Below are 16,151 nucleotides of genomic sequence, written 5' to 3'. Positions count from 1 at the left end.
CGGGTCCCCCGCACGCCAGGCCGACGCTCTACCACTGAGCCAACAGGCCAGGTTCTCGTTTTTTTATTGATAAAACTTGGTGATAGGAATAGGTAATAGTAATTAAGTAATCACTTTATGCTAAAATTATTAATGTACCCAGCAATTCCATGAGGAAGATATTACTGTTAGTCTTACCATTATTCTCATTGAATATGAGAAGTGACACTAAATAACTAGAATAATCTGCCCCAAACGCTTTTAGTAAAGGGCAGAGTGTGGATTTGAAACCAGACCTGAGTCACAAGCACTTACCTGTCATGTGAGACTGCCCATGTCTGACTTCTCTGCTTCAGCGATGAAGATTCTAAGTGAGGGATAGTTTCTGAATACCTTTCTGAAGAAGGTAAAAAGGTAATACAGAGTTGAATTTAGTTATATTTGGAAAAGACTTACCCCCCCCCAGCTCTGTTAAGATATAATTGACACATAACATTGTGTAAGTTTAAGGTATACAACTGTGAATTTGATATATTTATAAATTGCAAAATTATTTCCACAACAATATTAGCTACCACTTCCATCTGTCACATAGTTACTTACCATTTATTTTTTGTGGTGAGAACATTTAAGACCTACTCTCTTAGCAACATTTAAGTACATGATACAGTATTATTAGCTCTGTTCACTGTGCTATATACATAAGATCCCCAAACTTGTTAATTTTATAAATGAGATATTTGTATCCTTTGATCATTTCCCCCCCTTCCCCACCCCCACCCTTAGTAACCCCACCCTCTGTTTTCTAGTTTGTCTCAGATTCCACATATAAAAACATTGTGCTTTTTAAAAGCCATTGGCAATCTGAAGCTGGCTGAGTTAGGGGAAATGCATGGCTATAGTAAATGGGAGCGACCGGAAGCTTTTCTGGCCACATCTTGGCTCTGCAGAAGGGCTCCAGAAAATTAGCAGCCAGCAAAATGTTCCCTACTCATTCCCCTGATTGCCAAAAGCTCACAGTCTGGGAGCTGATAGCAATGACCATCAGGAGAAGGAAAAGAGTACTTGTGTTTTTATTTTCATTTTTAATTGATTTTAAAATTCTTGCCTGGCCCTTTGCCTTCTGCATAGTCCAGATTCGTGAATCCTTGATACGTGGCTCAAAAGAGAAGCAAAGGACAGTGTATTCCCTTTCCCTCTACCAATTTCCTGCCTGCGTTTCTGTTCGGGGACCAGTGTCCAGACCATTCCAGTTCAGAGATGGAGCACGCTCTGCTCTATTTAGTGCCCCATGTGTATAGCCTGGCCCGCCCAGAGCACTGTGTAGGGGGCCCCATGTGACCTGTGCTTTTGGGTGCTTCCTACTGGGTGAGGGTAAGGGTTCTTCTGCAACTATTTATGTCCATTTGTTTCAAAAGGGTGAAAAAAAAATCCTGAATTTAGGTGTCGATTTATATAATACATTAATTACGTGATCTCAGTTGCAGCAGTGTGGTGTTAACAGCCAGATTGCTGCAGTGCCTAAATCTGTGGCATCAGAATGTGACGTGCATATTTTAATTTGAGAAATAGTTTAACATTTTTAGATATTCATTTAGATGTGGTTATGCAGGTTAAACATAACGTATGATCACTGCTTCTTTCATTGCTTCCAATTAAACCTTGCTTGTTAGTTTAACCTCTAGGTAATCCCATCAAACAATTGATGTCAAGGAAACACTGCCCACAGTAGCTTCAGATGAGTGGCCATTAATTTTAATTGCCTTGATATTAAAGATTAAGAAGTATTGGGACTAGCAGAATAGAAACGATCTGATGTCAAGCAAATCCACTTGCTAAAGCTTCCCCAGGCTGCTGGTGATATTAAAATTTTACTGTGAGAATTAAATAAACCTTTATTAGTGATGACTGTTGTTTGATTGGTCCAGGGGTATGCATAAACACAGGATTCTTACATATCTAGAGATGAGACCTTCGATGGTGCAGAGATTCCTCAATTATGAAACTGTTAATAAAGCTGTAATCTGATTTTCCAGGCTAGGTTTCATTAATGTATTATAGCTTCTCTGATTGTCAAGGTAATATTAACTACAAAGCACAGAATCCAACAGAGAATTGTTTAGAAGAAGAGAATTCTAAGATGGGCCTTTGTTGCTAAATTCAGTGTTGGGGAATTTTCATTAATTATGCTTAAGAAATGCCAAATTCCCTTTCAACCAGGAGTATCTCCCTTTGCACTATAGATATATTCACTGTTTAACTCTTTCAAAGGCCTGGCAGTCTTATTCAGAGAAGCTACAGTAGGTAGTATATGTTGAATGAGCTTTCTGGGAACCAGCTAGGTCTGCCTCCTGAGCTGAGAGCACGGTCATGAAAGGTGAGGTCGGATCTAAGAGAACTTGCATTAACAGGCGTAATAAGAATGGATACCGCAAGGGTCCCTTTCAATCCTGATTTAGAACTTTTGATTTTAGAGCCATATAATTCTGGTGTGGGAATAGATTCTAAGAGCCACTGAGGCTGACTTCTCCTGATACAGAAGTCCCTCCCAGAGCATCTGTCTTCGTCCTCTTAGAGGCCTGGGTGTTACATAGCATCCTCTCTGGCTTCCTCCTCTCCTCTGACCTCCACAGTCAGTCAGTGGTCAAATTCTTCCTCTTCTTTGTCCTTGGTATCTGCCCTCTCGACTGCTTCCCACCCACCGCTTCCCTAGCCCGGCCCTCACTGCCTCCTCATCTATGTACTTTCCTAACTCTTCCTCCCACTGCCACTTTCTGTACAATTACCATGCACACCAACCCCAAGCATATGTGGCTCAAAGAGCTTATATTGTGACAGTCTCTAGATGTTGGAACTAAACCAATGAGTGGAAATGAAAGGGAACCGGATCTCAGTTCCAAATAGAGAACTATAGATACTTAGAATTGTTTAAGGGTGGAGTCAGGGACTTTGTGGGGTTGTGAGTACCATGTTTCTGGGGGGCAGACCCTGTGAACACAGAAATAGAGAAGGGGCACAGGTGTAGAGGGCCCATGAGTTCTCTGTTGTGCCAGAACATTTGTATGGAAGTGTCTTAAAAATTGAGAGCTGAAATTCTTCATAGAAGTTAGGGATAGAGATGGAAATCTGGGAGTCATCCACACAGAGCCAATAATTGAAATAATTGATATGGATAAACCCATTCAAGGAGAAAGAAGGAAAAGGGTCAAGAGCTGAGTGTTGGAGAAAACTCGCACACACACACACACATACTCTCGTGTGTCAGGGAAGGAGGAGAAGCAGAATAATATAGAAACCATACAAAGAAAGTGCTTTAAGAAGGAGGGGTGGTAATTACAAGCATTTGACACTGCTGAGAGGTCAAGCAAGGTGAGGAGAGGGAAAAGGCCACTGGATTTGGGATGAGTGTGATGCTTACTACAACCACCTCAATCAACTATGTAGGCCTTGAGATTGTAAAAATTAAATGAGAATGTATGCAGAGGGCTCTGTACAGTGCTTGGCAAGCACATGGGGGCCGGTCATTAAGTGGTAGTATGTATGGTAACCACAACTGTTTGATAGGAAGAAAGGAAGGGACACATACAGCCCTTTAGGGGAAAGAAGTGGTGGTGGGACAGAAATAGCATATTCCTTCCTGATGAGTTTTGACTTGTTCCTGCCTGCTGAACCTGTGTTCATGGTCGCTGCTGGGCCTTCAGTGAGTGTGCCTACACGCGTGTGCACGGTGATTTCCCAGCAGGGAACAGCATGTGGGCAGCGGCAGGGCCAGCTTTGTCTTCCTCTTGTGGCTCCTGTTCCAGGGCTCCCTGGCCCCTTTCAGAAGGATGAGTGCAGTAGGTTGAAGAATGAGAGTTCTTTTTCCAACGCAATTAAAGACTTGGCAAAGATGGTGAACAGGCGTGCCCATTGGCATAAATTGGGTTGAAGGACTCATACCGTTCCTCCATTTTCCTCCAGGCCCTGAATAGCTGTGCAGGATACAACAGCTGAATACCATAGCAACATGCCCCTTTGACTTATTATTAGGAAATTATTGGGAAGTATTTTTTAACTGTTACTTTAACAAAAGAGAGGTCAGAGCCTTTCGTGTAGCAAGTGGTACCTTCTTACAAATTGCTCTGTGGGTCTTAGCTTCTTTATATAGCTTGGCTGCAGGTGCCTGAACAGGTAATGTAACTGAGCCATGAGTCTTGGGGTTGACGTTTTGCTGTCACTGAAATGTGATGAAATCTGCCTGGTGACAAGATCCTCTTTAGAAACCTCTCCCATTTGAACTGGCTGACAACATATGTAGTTTGCAAAAGAAATCAGAACTGTCCACTGGAAGTCCAAGTCGCGCCTGTGTATTTGCATTTCAGTTTGCTGGAGTTGAGTTTTCACTGCGACCTTCTCACGTGTTAACTGGCAGAGCTTGAGCAGCCATCTTGGCAGACGCTCGGTATCTTCCAAGGCAGGAGACAAAGGGGTTTTTCATCCATTACTAATTGATGTTCCTCCTTTCAGCAGACCAAACATGATTCCACTGTACAGCTGCCAAAATTGTTCCAGGCCCAGAAAGGATAAGTCGTTCTTTCTCAAGTATTTCTTATTACTGGCCTGACTTAACAAATGTTTCATTTAGCTTTCAGCTACTTTTGGGGAGTGATCACTTAGATACTGATTGGTATACATCAGTTGATTTTATTTTTTTGAACAAGCAGTGTTGCTGTGGCGAACTCCAAGAAACAGCATCATCCCAAGAGTGTTGAGAGGTTTGCCAAAAGAAAGTGAGCCCCTAAAACCATAATGCATTATCCACAGGGTATCACTGCAGGCTCAGAATTGAGTGTCTCCCAAGGGATCCCCTTGGTGTCCGACGGTTATTGGAAGTTTGCCTTTTACCCCTCTGACCTGTCTTCTCCTCACTCCTGTGCCTGTGATTTGTAGGTATCCAACTGGTTTGGCAACAAACGAATCAGGTACAAGAAGAATATTGGCAAGTTTCAGGAAGAAGCCAACCTCTACGCTGCAAAGACCGCCGTGACAGCCGCACACGCCGTGGCTGCAGCCGTGCAGAACAACCAGACCAACTCGCCCACCACGCCCAATTCTGGTGAGTATGGCGCTCACTCTCTGCTCGGCCCAGGCAGCCTGTGCCGCAGAGCCCTGTCCCACAGGCCAGGAAGCCAGAGCCATACTGAGGACACAGTGCACCTATAAAGGAAGGGTTACATAAAAATGCGGGCTTGTTCCTGGGGTGGGCGGATGACTGAATGGCCAGAGCTTGTAAATCCACTGTTCAGAGTGAGTTCCACTGGCTACTGGTAGATTCTGGAACTTTCACAATTTGCAGTGGTTTTTAATTCAGCAATTAGGCAAAGTGCCATCACTAATGATTATTTTAACTATATTGTTGCATGTATCATTTTAAGGTCAGTAGTGCCTGTCAAAGAATGAAATAGCAGGAGTGGGAAGTATACCCATTGCTGTGTAATGAAGCTAGAAGGTGGGAGTGAAGTCCAGCTGTGCTTTCCTCCAAAAGGAGCCTCCAACTCCAGTCTGTGCCCTTTTTAGCATCTCTCCAGCCCCCGTGCCGGCTGGTTGTTAGTAGGTGGCTAGCTGCGAGGGATACAGGACTTAATACGTGGGTGCAATATTTTGGCTCCTCATTCAGTACATTGTGGCCAAAGTTTACCTGACATTTGTAATGGAATTAGAAACGTCTTAAGGTTACAGGGAACCTGAATAGTGATGAAAGATGAGCAGCTCGTCCAAACCAATGGACTTGAGAAGCAATTCAGGGGGTTTCCTAGAGAGATCTACTAATACGTTTTTAAAAGTTCAGAAAGTGAGGAGTTTTTTGTATATTAGTTTTGTTGTTTTCCTTCCCCTCCCTCCCCCCAATGGAACATGAGAACAGAGGAAAGGAAAGTTTGGTAGGATGTATGGCTAAGAAAGAGCTTTGGAGAAATGTCTCTTCTCTGGGTTATTGTCCACATGGCAGTTAGTGGCGGTGAGGAGCACATGTAAAGACTAGCTTCTGGAGCTAAATGCAAACAAGGGGATGGTTCCAGGCCCGCTGCTGGGTGTTTTCTGTTTATTTGATTTTCTCTTTGTTTCTTACTGGGGCTTCCCCATTGATAGGGCTTTCCTAGATGTAACGTGAATCACAGGACCTAACTCTTCGGAGTTATTCTCCATCCTCGTAGCTCTGGAAATGCTTCATGTTGTGCACGACCTTTCCCTCTGGGCCTCTCCTCCTTTCCCTGCCTCTAGATCTGTGAGGATTTTGTGTAGCTCTCTGTTATTCAGCTACTGAACTCTTTCCTTTCCAGGTTCTTCTGGTTCTTTTAACCTCCCAAATTCTGGGGACATGTTCATGAACATGCAGAGTCTGAATGGGGATTCTTACCAAGGGTCCCAAGTCGGAGCCAATGTGCAATCACAGGTAGGAGAAATGCCCCAACTGGGGCCTTTCTAGCAGGGTAGGGTTTGGGCTCAAAACTCCTGACTCTCACCCCATGGAGGTGGCCTGCACATGTGTGCAAACCCGGACTGGGTGCTTCCAAATGTGACCCATCTGCCCCACCACTTAATTTAACGAGAAGTCGAGTGAACAGTGACTTTGGATGATCAAACTTGATAAACTTTGTGAATGCATTCGGCTCTGGCTTGAGCTCATGGAGAAGGGTAGGGGTGCATCTTACTTTGGTACCAGAATAGACCAGAAAAATTGTGTGTGCCAGTGTGTATATGGTTTAAACACATATTACTGTTTCTTCCCTGTATTTTTTTTAATTGGAATATAAAAACCTAAGTTCTTCAAATATATTCCAGGTTCGACTTTTTTGCTCATCCTCTTCACTGAGAACAGTTTTTATGCACACAGACATGTATGTGAGAGAGAGATCCAGTATGCATATTTATAAGTAGTTTTCACCCACAGCCACCACACACATTTGGTTGGTTAGATGGAAAGTTTGCATTGCCATGAAAATGTTACTGTGTGGCTGGCACACACACACACAAAAGACAAAACAAAGATGTGTGAGTTTAAATATGCAAAGAATTGTTGAAATTCTGCCAGTCACATTTGAATGATAAGTTTGTCTTTCATTGAAGATGCTAAACCCTCATGGCACACATAATTCAAATTGTTTCCTTTTGTAAGTGATGATGTTTTAATAGATTTGTGATGATGAATTCTGTTTCGTCTCACTTTTAGGTGGATACCCTCCGTCATGTTATCAATCAGACGGGAGGCTACAGTGATGGCCTGGGAGGAAATTCACTGTATAGTCCACATAATCTAAATGTGAGTACTCTGGGGAACCAGCTCTGAAGAGCTGTAGGAACGGCATCAGGTAAACAGCGACTAATAAATAACTTAACGGCCGTTTGACTTGGCTTCTTTCTCATCTTGTTGGCAGGTGGGGAAGGCAGTATCTTCACCACATTTTTATTTGATGAATTTAAACCCTTGATGTTACCTAGGTGCCCTTAGACACCTTCACAGATGCCCACTGTGACTGGTGTTCTGTCATTAAGAGGGACTTAACCACCAGCTCGTTAAGATGCCATCTCCTACTGGCCATGCTGAGTGGTTCCAGGTCATTTATCTGAGAATCAAGCAGCGGGAAAAATCCCCAAACACTGCTTGCTCTGGTGAAGGTGACAACCTCGGAGGGCCCAGGCAGATCAACAGAGCAAGCTAAACAAAAGAATTCTGTTCTTACGAGCTATTTGCTGTGTTGTCAATATGGGGTACAACACATGTTCAGCCTTTTCCATGGTCTCTCAATATTTAATTATGGAGGGAATAATTTTAACTTTGTTAGCCAAGTCACCAAAACTTGACTCCCCCACTCCCCCAGTGCTGACATGTGTGGAGAATGGCAGAAAGCTCTTGAGAGGGAGCCCAGGGAGCTAGGCTGGAGCAGTGGACGAAGCTGGATTCCGGGCTCGGGCAGGGAGTGAACCGCCCGACACTGGATGGTAGAGTCAGCAAGAAAATGGACAAAAGTCTCCCTTTTTAGGGCCTTGGCTTGCTGTGAGAGTAAATATTAATGATTTAAAAAGTGATTGAGGATGTTCAATTGTAAAAGGGAAAAAGGACCATTAAATACTCAAATCTTTTACATTTGAAATGTCAAATCGTTCTTTTTGGGTTTATAAATAACTCATAATAACCCACAACAAACCATATAAAAAGCCTTTTAGTTGCATTTCTCCTTTTTCATTTAAGTGTTTTGAAATGCTTCAGAGAACGTGCGATATCCTTATCAACATGATAAAATATGAAACTGTGATTGCCTGCAGCATTTTACAGACATGAATTCCATCTTCACTGATGAGGCTTGATAAGGCGCTGTTGTATAATACAGTGCATAATCTCAAACCACCAGAGTAAGGATTAATTTATTTTGAAAAAAAGAATGCTTGCTGACAACCTCTCCTCCAGCTGCCACGCTGAGTAAAAATATTGTACATTTGTTGTTTATAAATTTGGATAAAAGAGGAATGATGTTTACTTCAGATGGAATATCTTTAGACTTATATCTGCATAGGAGTTTTTCTTTCTCTAAGAAGATTTTCATACCTGAGGGCGAAAACAGCTAACCTTTCAAATAGGGTTTCTTTCAAAGAGGGTTTCTTAGAGTCCACGCAAATACACACGTGTGTGTGTGCCTCCAGCCTGCACTGGGAGCCTTTAGAAACACACCGCTGTCGCTTCGTTTTCCCAACCTGAATTTGATGAGCTGCAAACCTAGCAGACCCTTTTCCTTTTGACTCTGGTCACCTCTGTGGCGTTGTTTGGTCCCCATTCCCTTTCTCTGTGATCCGAGAGGGAGGAGAGGGGCTTTATGCACGGGATTTTGCAGTCAGTCAAGGGATGGGGAGTTCTTGGGAGGAGAAATCCCCAACACAAGGCTCATTTAACAGCTGGATCCAGGCCGGGCAGGAAATCTAGAGAGTTCTCAGCAGCTAGTGACACCGGCTAGAAAGAAGTTTTTGGTGGGCTCACAGAAGTTGCGGGTGCATGTGAGGGAGGCAGGGGAACCAGAGGACCCTTCGGACCCACACTGACATCAATGTGGGAGGGCTGGGGCCAGGGACAGCCGTGTACGCAACCAGTCTGTGCCTTGGGCGCTGGGTGTCAGCCAGCTCACCCTTGCCTTCTCTCCAGAAAGGCCCACCCCGTCACTTCCACTCAGTGTTCCCCAACTCACGAGCCCAGCACCTCCCTTCTGACTGACATAAAAATATGTAGCGACAAGCTGTCTGCCACAGCAGAAATCTGATCAGACATTGATTTCAGCAATTGCCTCTATAGGCCAAGACATGAGGCAAATTTGTTTCTGAGTCCTGTTATTGCTGATGCAGGCCCGAGGCAGGAAGGGCCGGCGGCATGTGAAGAGCGGTAGCAACATCCCAGCTCGGAGCCCCAGTTAGAGATAATTGGAATACAGATTTGAATAGTGTGTGCTCCTCCACAGTTCGTGTGTTTTCATTCTGGAGGATCCTGTTTGGAGGGGAATTCTGGCCTTCATTTTCCAAGGGCTATAGGAGCTGGCTGGCGGGTGTGCGTGGAAAAGGCGGGCGAGTTCTCCACGGAAGTGAGGATGGGCTGGGCCAAAGTTCCTACTTCGGGGAGCCCGAGGTCTTGCTGAGCGCTGCACAGAGCTCCTCTACTGCTCCCTTCTTCAGAGATTTCTTTTCCAGCCACTTTATCAGCAAATCAAAGGCCGAGCCCCGTGCCAGCTTGAGACCAGCAGAAGCCCTCCTCCAGCGTGCTGATTTATTGCTCGGTCTTTACTTGGTGGGATGGATTTGTTTTACATGCATTTAATCCCACTTTAACACATGCTTCAAAGTGCTGCCAAAGTGGGTTTAGGAAATACATTTTGCTAATGTATCTTTGCTCTCATGTTGTCATCTGGGTATTTTAAATTGGGAAGTAGAATTAATATGTAGACGTGCACCCGTTGAACTGTGTTTCTCCTTTCAGGCTAATGGAGGCTGGCAGGACGCAACAACTCCATCTTCTGTGACTTCTCCTACAGAAGGCCCAGGAAGTGTGCACTCTGATACCTCTAACTAATCTCTGGCAACACTTTTCCCTGAGCTGACATGCCTTGATCAGTGCATTCAGAGCAATAGGAGGAAAAGGAAAGCATTTTTGTAGCCCACCATCTACAGCTTTACTGTAAAACCTTGTCTTCTTAGAGAACTTGGGAATCTGTTTTTTAAGGAATCATAATCATTTGTATTTATACTTAAAAACACACAATGTTAAAAAAAAAAGCACTTTATCCAATTAGGCCAAGATTTAACATTGTTGACAGTCCTGTAGCTATTTTATCATAATTTATTATCAATATTTTACATTAATGGTTTCACAGTTGCCAATTACTTGGCCTTAAGGGTAAAACAAAAAGTACAATATATGCTAAACCTCAATTGTTCAAGCAGATGCAAAGATTCACCTCACCTAAATTGAACTTCTTGCATATTTCCATCGCAGACTTTGTCTTTCTTGCATATCGCTAATGGAGTTGGAGTAAAGGAGCTGTTTGGCTATCTCTCTTAATGATGGTTGTGTTAAAGAATCTTCCTCGTCACATTGTGTTGCGATCTCTTCCGTTGTAATTAGATCAGAGACTGGTAGCATCTTTTCTCTCTCTGAAGGCACCAGTGCCCAGAGTCTGCTTGGTAATTAAATTATGGACCCAGATTGTTGTGGGAGATGAAGGTGCTCGCTGCTGACAGAGGTGAACATGAGATCCGCCTGGGGTTTTACAGAGTGTGCTGGGTGCTGCACAGACTTGTCAAGGTTTGCTACGTCCTCTGGGCATGACAAAGGCCCTGCTCTCTGGAGTGTTGTATATAGTGTAGCAAAAGAGTATTTATACATCTCACCAATCAAAACACAGCTTTATTACCTCATGCGAACTCATACAAACCAATAGAATTTCAACATGTTCTGTAGCTTAGAGTGCTCACTTACTACCTCTGAACAATACTCACGCTGTAGTTTGTCTCTTTCTTATCTTTTTGCATCTTGTAATTAACTCTTTGTTTCCCTTCATAAAATGTAATGTACATTGTAATCTTTTAAAAGAAAAATCAGGGTTGCATTTGCAACTTTTAAAAAACCGAGAGTGGAAACATTGGGTCTTAAATTAACACAGGATCAGTAAAACTGTTGTATATACTGAGAAACATTTTGAATGTTCTTCATCTTGTTACTAATTCATGCAAAAAAATAAAAGCGGCAACTAATTGTGATGCATTCAGATTTCAGTATTCAGTACTGTATATTTCACCCTGTGTAATGGGGCCCCCTCTCCTTTCTCTCTTTTTGTATTGTATGCGATTCTGAAACTGATTGAGTCATGAAAATAATTTGTGGCGGTGATTCTAATGTATTAAAAACGTTTCGTGTTCCTTTCTAACTGGATTACACCTTGGATTGAAAAAGTCTTCCTTGTGGTAGTTATATGTAGTTTCAAACATGAATAAACTTTTTGCTTTCATGATTAAATGTCGATGCCATTTCTTACGCCACCAAGTGAACCGGCCATTGCAGGCCAAGAAGAGAGCCTGCCCAGAGGTAGGTGTGGTCATGGGAGTATGTGGACGGTGAGAGAGGGACTTGGAGATGACAGCAACCCTGGGAGGAAGGAACAGCCCCTGCTGACCGACGCTCTCTGCAGGCCCTGGGCCAGCTGCTGCACTGCTGGCCGAGTCTCCCCTGGTCCTCGGGCTCTACACACACCACAAGGAAAATACCCCGATTTCCTAGGTTAGGAAAATAAAGCTCATAAAAGTTAAGCCCAATGCCATAAGGTCACAGACATAGGACAACAAGGAGCCTTGCTTTGCGCCTAGGTCACACCTTTGGAGCTCACCCTCCTGACCTAGAGATGGGTACTTGTTAGATGGAAAATCCTTTGTTGTCATTTTTTTTTTTTTTCTCTGAAGCTGGAAACAGGGAGAGACAGTCAGACAGACTCCCGCATGCGCCCGACCGGGATCCACCCGGCACGCCCACCATGGGGCGAAGCTCTGCCCATCCTGGGCGTCGCCATGTTGCGACCAGAGCCACTCTAGCGCCTGAGGCAGAGGCCACAGAGCCATCCTCAGCGCCCGGGCTATCTTTGCTTCAATGGAGCCTTGGCTGCGGGAGGGGAAGAGAGACAGAGAGGAAGGCGCGGCGGAGGGGTGGAGAAGCAAATGGGCGCTTCTCCTGTGTGCCCTGGCCGGGAATCGAACCCGGGTCCTCCGCACGCTAGGCCGACGCTCTACCGCTGAGCCAACCGGCCAGGGCCTTTGTTGTCATTTTTAAAAAAATAACCAGTCTTGTCATGTTCACTTCTTCATTTCATAATTTCTGTGAGATGCCAGTTTAGAACAAGCAAAAGTTTGAGAAGAGTGGGCCACAGATGCCATTATAAAAAACAAAACGAGGGCCTTGCTGGTACTCAGTCGTTTGGGGTCATCGTCTTGAAATGACAAGGTTGCAGGTTCAGTCACAGGTCAGGGCACACATGGGAAGCACATGAGTGCACAAGTGAGTGGAACAGCGAATGAATGCTTCCCTTCTCCCTCTCTCTGTCTCAATAAACTGAAAAAATTAAGCCCTGGCCAGAAAACTCAGTTGGAGCGTTGTTCCGGAGCATGGAGGTTGCCTGCTCAATCCCGGTCAGGGCACGTACGGGAACACCTCCATGTTCCTGTCTCTCTCAAAACAGCCCCGTGCAACTTCTCGTAATATCTTTAAAAAACTATAAACTTGTAAGACCAACTAGAAATCTTTTAACTAGATTAAACATTGTGTTTGTTTTATTCAAGTGGTTAGGAATTCCTATGATTACATACACATCTGTCGCTAATATCTGACTATAATAAAAGAAGTCAATAGCAGGTAATTGGCCTGTTTACTATATATCGAGGAAATTGACTCACAGGAAATCAGAGTAATGTTAATCAGATGCAGTAAATTGTCTATGATAAATACAACTGTTTTACTATTTCAGCTGGTAGAACCAGGCCAAACAAGGTCTAGGGCCACCATTCCCATTAATCTTGGGGCAGTTATACTGTGAGAGTAAACTTTATAAAATAGATTGCCCTCCAAAGCTGTCCTCCCTCGCGCGGGCTCCCAGCCTGCCCATAGGAATCTCTCCCAGGGCTAAGTGGTGATTTGCATGATTCAATTAGCTTATGGGTCAGCCTTACTTATCTTTTACATAAAACAGTCTCTATGCTATGTGGTTTTGAAGAAATACCCTGTGGAAACCTGACATCCATGCACACACAAGGATGTTTTTTTTAATGTCCAGAGACACGCTGCTGAGAACCGTGTCAGAGTTCATCTCAGGCCAGTCTGTTGAGAGAAACACCTACCAGTGTTGGTGGGAGATTTACACCTTGACCGGCAGCCCCTGAGGGGAATGTGACTCTCAGGCTTTATTCTGGGGACGCTTAAACAGAAACAGCAATTCCGTCCCATTTGCTAGTGTAGGAGGTACGTGCTTTCCGTCTGCGGTGGGGGCAGGGAGGGCAGAAGCGTCCTCACTCCAAGCTGGGTGAAGTGGGTTGATTTGGTAGATTTTCACCAGTTACCTTTTCTGGGTCAAGCAGGGGGTTAGGGTCAAGACCCAGAGATGAGTGAAATCCCGGCCCAGCCCTGAGAGGCTAAGCTCCAGTCCTTGTTCAGCAAGCAGGTGCTTAGTGAGGCTATTGGAAAGGCTTGTGAGTTTCTGAACCCCAAGAGTGGAGAAGTGAGGGTCCCACAACTCGTTCTCAAGGTCAAAGGGAAGAACAGCTAGAGACCACCTGAGACATCCAATCAGGCTAAGGGGCCTGCCCACAGAGAGGCAGAGGGCACAGGTGTGCTCACAGGAGAAGACATGTACAGGGTGGGGCTCAAGTAGGGTTACAGTTGTGAGTATGCCAAACACAAGAGTTTATTCTTGTGTTACTGATTGGCTGTTGTAAACAGCTGGAAACCTACCTTTACCCCACCCTGTATTTTCACAAGTGTCTGGACCCCAAGTGCCCGAGCAGCTCCTCACGTTGGACAGGTATCAGCCTTCCACACGGAGGTACACGAGCAGTGTGGGAGCCTCTCAGTGGGCCAGGTGGCCTTGCAGACGAGGTTAGAACTTCTCTGTAGGCCTGAACTGAGCAGCGGCCTTTGTGCCGTTCCCCGGCCAGAAGTGGGGGTGGGACACATCCCCTTCCTATGTGGAAAAGTGACATGGGAATAAGTCTCCCAGAGAGAGTAAGTAGTGTCTTAGGTGTGGTGTGGGTGTTGTGCCATGAGAAAGGGACCTTCACTGGGCGGACAGCTATAGTTAATCTTGAGCATCTCTGCGGATCAGCCCTTGGCCAGACACTTTCTGGACATTGTCTTATTTAATAATGCCCATGGAGCCCCATGTGACAGGTCCTATTATTGTCCCCTTTTCAGATGGGAACTCTGAGTCTCAAAGTGGTGGCACCACCTGTCTGCAATCTCCCACAGAGCTGGAGTTTGCCCTGTGAAGGCCCCAGGTGACACCTCCCAGCAGCCACTTGTAGTGGGATGGAGAGAGAGGCTTCTGCGAACTTGAGCCGTCCAACCTCCATGGTGAGGTCCCTTCTGGGATGAGGTGACCACCTCAGTGCTTGCCGCTCTCCTGCCTATGCCTCTGGTGTCTGGGCCACCTGAGTGTGTGTGTCCTTTGTGTATACGTGTGTGTGTCACAGACTCTTTGGTTCTGTCTGCGTCTGTGGATCGTGAGCTTGGGGGTGAGAGACAGGAGGAGCCATGCACTTGGGCTGGACTGGGCACCATAACCGGTGGAGGCAGACCTGGGAGGGTAGCTGTTCTGATACATGGGAAGTGCTGAGCTCAGGGCCTGGGCACGCTCCCTACGTGCACTTTCTGCAGGTGCCTTCCCCCATCCCAGGCTCTGTCCAGCTCTGGCCCCTAGCCCCTTAGCCCACAGCCCACTCTGAGTGTGAGTAGATCTCATGCCCGGACATGGCTTTGAATCCTGGCCCTGCCTCCTACCAGCTGTGTGACCGTGGGTGAGGGACTTAACCTCCTGGAGCCTCTTTCCTCATTCCCTTTTCTTGGAATGTCCTTTGTGTCCCCTGTCCGCCTGGTGAATGCCTGTCTTTTCAGGCTGAGCCCAGACCACTGTGTCTGCTGACACAGCTGGGCCTTCCCTTTTCCCGGGGACAGCACAAACCAGACTGTGGACCCCCAAGCAGAGCTGGAGGGTTAGGAGGAAGAGGAGGAGTTGGGTGGGGGCATGGGCACCTGGACGAGTGGCCCAGCCAAGGGAAGAGCACATGCAAAGACCTGGGGGCACGGCGGGCAGAGTGTAGCAGCCGTGGATACTAGCACTGTCCCTTCCCAGGCTCGTAGCCGTCTCAACAGCCTCATGAGGAAGGCTCTGCTACTGTACTACTTCACGGAGGACCAAACCAGCCACTCGGTCAATACGGATATGAGTCTGGTGTCTAACGCCAAAAACCTACATTTTAACCCTTTGTGCCTGGCTGTCTTGTCAACATGTCTTTTTCTAAAAGACACTGGGCAGTCTCACTATCTGTGAGCCTGTGGGGGGACCTGGGCAGGGAAGGGGACAGAGGCCAGCCCCTCCCCATCAGAGACATTGGCTCCTCTCCCCAAGAGCTTTGGACCCCAGGGACACCCTGAGGAAGGCTGCTGCACATCAGGCCAGTGAACAGTCTGTAGCTCGTCCCTGCGGGGCCTGGGGACCCAGCCCCATGGACTACAGGCCCGCCCCCGCCTCAGCCCTGGTCGCTCAGCGCTCACAGACTTGGCGCATGCGCAGGGAGCCTGCTTCTCGCCGGGGGCCCCCCGGGTGCACTGCCGGGTGGACACCTGCCCCATCACAGAGATGGAAGCGGATGCCCAGGGAGGTGTTCACTGTGGGTCCCTGGCCAGCGAAGCACCGTGGGCTTCATGACAGTGGGCTCCTGGGTGAGACTGCGCAGGGCTGAATCTGGCTCCGCTGCACACCGGCTGTGCGTCCTTGAGCAAGTCACATAACCTTCCTGTGCCTCAGTTTCCTTAACCGTCAAGCACTTGCCTCCCAGCAATGGAGGAGGAGTCAAGCAAGTTGGTATAGTTCAAGTGCCCTGCATGTGGTAAGGGCGCAGGTCGG

At 46.2% G+C, this 16,151-nt stretch overlaps 1 protein-coding gene across 2 annotated transcripts in view; it reads left to right on the top strand.

Annotated features, from left to right (window-relative positions):
- PBX3 (PBX homeobox 3) overlaps window positions 1-11,233 on the top strand; it is a 221,505-nt gene extending 210,272 nt beyond the window's left edge. Inside the window, exons 6-9 of one of the 2 annotated variants that reach the window (XM_066256205.1) lie at window positions 4,909-5,074; window positions 6,297-6,409; window positions 7,187-7,276; window positions 9,971-11,233. In XM_066256205.1, coding sequence (XP_066112302.1) covers window positions 4,909-5,074; window positions 6,297-6,409; window positions 7,187-7,276; window positions 9,971-10,063 — 462 coding nt within the window. In that variant the 3' untranslated portion in view covers window positions 10,064-11,233. The remainder of the gene's footprint in view (window positions 1-4,908; window positions 5,075-6,296; window positions 6,410-7,186; window positions 7,277-9,970) is intronic. The other variant, XM_066256206.1, reaches the window with a different exon arrangement.
- The last annotated feature ends 4,918 nt before the right edge of the window (window positions 11,234-16,151 follow it).

This window comes from Saccopteryx bilineata, chromosome 2, assembly GCF_036850765.1.
Source record: "Saccopteryx bilineata isolate mSacBil1 chromosome 2, mSacBil1_pri_phased_curated, whole genome shotgun sequence".
Lineage (NCBI taxonomy): Eukaryota > Metazoa > Chordata > Mammalia > Chiroptera > Emballonuridae > Saccopteryx > Saccopteryx bilineata.
The sequence above is the reverse complement of the archived record's forward strand: the minus strand, read 5'-3'. Positions and strand labels throughout refer to the sequence as shown.